Source organism: Gymnoscopelus microlampas (genome assembly GCF_963454915.1).
Source record: "Gymnoscopelus microlampas genome assembly, chromosome: 23".
Classification (NCBI taxonomy): Eukaryota; Metazoa; Chordata; class Actinopteri; order Myctophiformes; family Myctophidae; genus Gymnoscopelus; species Gymnoscopelus microlampas.
In genome coordinates this window covers 24267583-24273632 of record NC_139960.1, presented here as the reverse complement: position 1 = coordinate 24273632, position 6050 = coordinate 24267583, and the positions used below count along the sequence as shown (strand labels likewise).

The 6050-nt window shown below is 40.2% G+C and overlaps 1 protein-coding gene across 1 annotated transcript; it reads right to left on the bottom strand.

The window, feature by feature from the left end:
• Positions 1–2739: 2739 nt before the first annotated feature.
• LOC311039866 (collagenase 3-like) lies at positions 2740–6031 on the bottom strand. The gene is made up of 10 exons (XM_084049873.1): positions 5922–6031; positions 5419–5666; positions 5182–5330; positions 4858–4986; positions 4570–4731; positions 4305–4434; positions 4058–4191; positions 3801–3960; positions 3608–3711; positions 2740–2988 (listed from the first exon to the last, which is right to left on the bottom strand). The coding sequence occupies exons 1-10, from the start codon at positions 6018–6020 to the stop codon at positions 2879–2881; spliced, it is 1425 nt and encodes a 474-aa protein (XP_083905999.1). The 5' UTR covers positions 6021–6031; the 3' UTR covers positions 2740–2878.
• Between the last annotated feature and the right edge of the window lie 19 nt (positions 6032–6050).

Genomic DNA, 6050 nt, shown 5'->3' with positions numbered 1-6050 from the left:
TTATTTTTTTCATAGTCGCATTTTTCTTTTTTCATAGTCGTTTCCATGTTGAAATGTTCATAAATGTTTTAACTTTTTCAAAAATTGTGCAAATAGCAGATCGACATGTTGTGAGCTTGTAGATTGTTATGATCGTCACCCTAGCAATCTCCAAGGGGGTTCATTGCTAGTGTGAAACATCACGATGAAGATGATGATGGTAGATGAAGTTCTGCTTGGGGGCTTGAAAATGCATGCACACAGACACTGCTGCTTCACAAGAGGTCCACAAACAGCTACTTCAAAACAGAAGCTCTCCTCTGTGAACAACACACTTGTTTTCCCCAGTTCCCTGAATCTGACAAACTAAGATGAATTGTTACTGGGCACCGTGGCAACCAAAGCTATGGTCTATCACGCACGCACGCACGCACGCACGCACGCACACACACACACACACACACACACACACACACACACACACACACACACACACACACACACACACACACACACACACACACACACACACACACACACACACACACACACACACACACACACACACACACACACACACACACACACACACACACACACACACACACACACACACTCTTCCTATGCTTTCTCTTTGACAAAAAGCTTCAACCTGATTACTGAGGGGGGGAGGGTCACTACTCAACTTCCAAAAGAGATTTGAATGAATTTGAATTTACTAAGACTGTTAATCCTATAGCATTGTTCATTACAGCCAGTGGTGGAAAAAGTACTCATTTTTTTTACTTAAGTAAAAGTAAACAATACTGCAATGTAGAAATACTGTTACAAGTAAGTAAGTCCAGAATATAAAATTCACTTGATTAAAAGTACAAATTTATTGGTATCAAAATAAAAAGTACAAAAGTAAAAGTACCAACACAAAATAAAGAGTTTTATCAATTGCAACGCCACTCATGTTGTTTATGTTGAAGTGTCCATGTGGGATGGTCTATATATTGATCAAACTAAACGCAATTTGAAAATACGAATAGCTGAACATGAAGCGGCGATCAGAAATGGTACTGTAACATCATGGAATATGCCATTGAACCACATTACAAGGAGAGGGGGCATGGATCAGCCACTTAAATTCATGGGCATACATAGAGAAGGTCAGCCTGCCACCTAGGGGCGGTGACATGAAAAAGCTGCTGTTACAGAGAGAAGCAAATTGGATTTTCACTTTAAATTCAATGGAACCTAATGGCTTGAATGAGAGTTTAGACCTCAGCCCCTTTCTATAATTGTAAATGTTATAACTGTGTTATTATCCCACTGCCCTTAAGTATTTTTTTATTTTTTTATTTTTTTATACAGATAAGGTTGCACTGCCCTTTATATAATTACAGTCCCATTTTGACTGACTTACCTGGCCTGCTCCATGTTTAGATGTTTAGCCTACATCCTGACCTCTATTGAGGCCCACTTGGATTGTGCCCACCATGATATTGGTTTTAATTTGAAAACTTTGTATTGTATACATTTGTATTTCTTGTTTCTTTGCACCATTGTGGTGGGACCCTTTGTTGGTACATTAACTATATATATATATATATATATATATATATATATATATATATATATATATATATATATACTGCCCTTTATATATATTTATTTTGATGTATATTGTTTTCTCTCTAAATGTGTTCTTATTTGATCTTTTTGTTTCATGGTGTTTGTGTTTACAGCAACTTTGTCCTGCCCTTCCCTGTAGTTCATTAATTGAATGATTTACACCAGGCCTGGAGGGGCGGAACTGCTTTATGAATGACACTATAAATGTATGGCACACTCACACCTTTGTATAGCACCTGACTAATACATCACTTTATGCAGTAGTTGTCCATATCTGTCCATATATATTGTTTTAAGTTTATTAAATTGTGTTATAAAGGCTTTTAGCTTAAAAAAACACTCAAGCATGTTCACTATTTCAGACTGCAATCATCAACCTGCTCTGGCTGCTGAGGAGTTGAAGGAGTTTGTCATTCAAACTTGTGGTTAGGGTCAAGCACACTTTCTGAGGACTGCTGCATTGACACCATTGCAGTGTGCAGTTTAGAAATGTTGCAAGGGGTCGTTTTGTTTACTCTCTAATGCTCTCTGAGTTAGAATGCATAAAGGAACGCTGAGGATTGGTGTAATACTGCAAATGACATGGATGATATGAAAGTATATTAAGTGTCTAAAGACAAAATCACTTTTTGTAGTGATCATGTCTGCATGTGTATGTCTGCATGTGTGATAAGTGCACATAGACAAACAGTGAGTGATAATGTGGCCTATGTTTCCTTTTCATGATGTAGGCTTCGACCATGTGGATGTATGACTCCAGATTCAGGAATCAATAGGATCTTCAGTATCAGGAGAAGTAGCTCTCAAATATAAACAAAAAGGCAGCAGTTAAGTAGTAAATGTTTTATTGTTTGGCTATCCAGCACTTGTGGAGGACACTGATTGTGTACTGTACCTAATGCAATACAATACAGTATTCATTTACTTTAATACAAAACAGATTCACATTAAAAGTTACTTGATCAATTACTATTAGTTACTAAATACTTACTTATTATTACTTACTATTGATTGTGCCATGTTGTTACAGTTTGATATGCACCAGTATATTAGTATATTACAGTGCATTCATATAATCACATCTTCAGATTGCACTTATTTAAGAATAACAGCAGCATTGTAAATAAACCAAATAAATGATATGCTCACTTAAATAAATATAAAAATATAACTTATATTTGCGAAAATATCATCTGATAAAAATTATACTAAATGTAAACATTCACTGTCATTCTCAGTGCCTTCTTAAATGACTTATGAGGTCAGTCGGTCAGATGACCTAATAGTTAGTGCAACGCAGGAAGTAGCTGTTCCTCAGCACACGGAACAGCCTCCCACTCCTCAGGCTGTACTCAAACATGAAGGGTCCACTGTACACATAGGTGAAACCTGGGGGACAAATGTTGCAAAGAATAAAGTTAAATATCAGTGTACACCACTAATGAAACTGCAACAGACAGACAGAAAGACAAGGCGAGTGAGTTTTGCTCTAACACTGCAAAGTTGATCATTCATCATTCATTTTGGTGACCATTTTGTCATTTCAGTATGCTTTGCTAAACCAACACATATACAACAGTTATCTGTACAGTATACATGTATGTTTGTGTGTGTGTGTGTGTGTGTGTGTGTGTGTGTGTGTGTGTGTGTGTGTGTGTGTGTGTGTGTGTGTGTGTGTGTGTGTGTGTGTGTGTGTGTGTGTGTGTGTGTGTGTGTGTGTGTGTGTGTGTGTGTGTGTGTGTGTGTGTGTGTGTGTGTGCGTGCGCGCGCGCGTGCGTGCGTGTGCGCGCGCATGTGTGTGTGTACTGTAAGTACCTATATATGTCTGTCACCTCAAAAGTAGACCAAGTAGACCACGCACATGCCACCATGTATAGTTGCTTTGTTTTCAAACTGCACAGCTACAGTATAGTTACTTGCCTAACTAACTATCTAAAAATAAAGATTGGACATTGAGCTCATGGACACATCATTATTAGACACTCTGTTTTATTTAAATATCACCCACCTCTGTATTGGAAGGCTGCTGTCACCTTGCTGGTCATGCCTGGAAGCAACTCGTCCACCAGTTTGGGGAATCCCTCATCCATCGCCCCCCTGGCCTCATCGTAACTGAAGCAACACAAATGATGATGAAACTATGATTCTCTGTTCTTAACTCATTCAGTATTAACTCACTCAACTCTGTCTTCTGAGCATACCTATAATAGTTGTCACCAACAAAGAATAACGTCTTGCGTGTCGCTTCATCGTAGAGGGCAGCATTGACTTTCCTCACACCTCTGGGTAAACCAAAACTGGTGAGGTCTTTGGGATAGCCTGGCACGACATCGTAGCCAGAGAAGGCCCATACATTATGGCCTGGAGAATAATAATAGAAGAGAAGAGTTTTAACTTGTGTAAACACGTGTACACTTTGAATGATTGAGTGCTTTGAAGATGAAGAGAGCTTGTATACCTTTAAAGACGTATACTCTGTCTGACTGACGACTCTCATAGGCAGCATCGATGTTGGCAGGAGCACTGGGCCAGAAGCTTGTGATGAGACTCTGTTGGGGTGTGCTGCTCTGTTGGTAGCTTCGCCAGAAGAAGCTGACAACAGATAATGCCAGAGCATTACAGCTTAGCAATTAAGCCACTAGAGAAAATTATGCTATTCTGGTTGTTAGCAGATTCTTGGTCATCTGAGGTGTACAGTATTATACCTGTCTTTGAAGAAGAGCATTTCTCCTCGCAGCGTGGTTACGGCATCCAAGACCATGGTTGAGTCACATGCATCAGGGGTGGTGGGAGGCTCGGGTCCTGGCTCAGGGAGGCTCACATCAGTTTTAGCACCTGCAGGTCAAATCAACATCTTTAAATATAGCGAGCTGAACTCAGGCCTACTATAAGTCCAGGAGAAATGACTTTTGGGGACTATTTATACAATTATAAAACAGATAATATTAAACCTGGATGGGTTTGTTTTACCATAGAGAGACTGGATTCCATTAACATCATCTAGGGGCAGAACAAAGGTGTCTGGGTTCCTAAAGCTGTACGTGGAGTGCATGAGAGCACCAGGGTCACCAGAGTGGGACAGACCCAGGGAATGGCCAAACTCATGGGCTGCTACCAGGAAGAGAACATAACCTGCAAGAAAAAAACTCAACATTACAGTTCTGCTGTGGATCTACTGAGGGACAAGGAATTGCAATTTCATTAATTGCCAGTAAAGAAGAAAGGTAGGGGATAGTGCCTTCAGGTTATCAAACTCACCGCTGTTGGAACTGAAGGTGAAGTTCTCATCTTCATCAAAATGTGCATCTCCTCCAATGCCACTGGATGGTGCAAAGGCATGAGCTAAGGTGCCATCTGGACCATCGAAGGGGTAACCATCACCATGCGCTTTAAACAAGAACATATTCATGTTAAGAAATACTAGCGCCATTAAAGCAGTTTAATCAATGCTATTAGTTCCTAGGTCTACGGCTAACAAACAGTATCAGAGCTAGGACTGTCTGTGTTCCATTGTAAATCAGTGGACAGAGATAGTGCTAAAGTGACTTTTAGCACTGAACAACACCAACACCTTCTACTTACATTGGCGGCCAAAGGAGATCATGATGTCAGCGGTGCCACTGTAAATTCGTGTGAATCTCAGAGGGGTAACGTTGGCCCACACTTGCAGAGCTCTCTTTATAGAGTCATCTACTTCAGACACAGACATGTCAGGGGTGTAGTTCTCAATCCTGTGGAGCAGATTGGATGATAGAGTCACATACAGCAACTATGTTGTTATTATAAACATGTGTGGTCGGGTTCACATAGGTCTCTCACCTGTAGGTAAGGCTGTTTTTCTCCCACTTGAGGTCTCGTCCAGTGGTGGTGAAATGAGAAAGTTTGACATCGGGAACTCCACAGCGAGGCTTCTTCATCAGCGATATTGTGTCGGTGTCCAGTGTCCCAGTGATCTGAAGCCCAAAGAACCTCTGCATTTCACGGAGCTTCCTGGTCAGTGGACTGATCCCCCGTCTGACAGTGGGTCCGTTCTCCTCTGTCAGGTTGAAGAAGTTCTTTAGGTAGCTCTGCAACACATTAGATATGACAGGTTAGATATGGAGGGACAAGAAAGCACATCACAAGAAGGTCAGTAAGTGGATAACAAATACTGTGTTGAAATATTATGTCGAAAATTAGCACTGTTTAGCAGAGTAAGATGAGATCTACAAACAGAAGTTTTCTTTATATAGTATAGCATTTGTAGTTGTGTAACATAAAGATAAGGTAATATTGTGTCAAATAAAAACGATCTATTGTACAGATACAGAGAGGATACATACCGTTGCAAAAGCTTCATCTTGTACAGTAACTTGTGATATTGGCAGCAAATAAACTGTGGCTACCAAGTTTAGAAGAATGCACAGGCTGAAAGAGTTCATGTTTCCTCGTTGATTCGTTGGTTGTGTTTC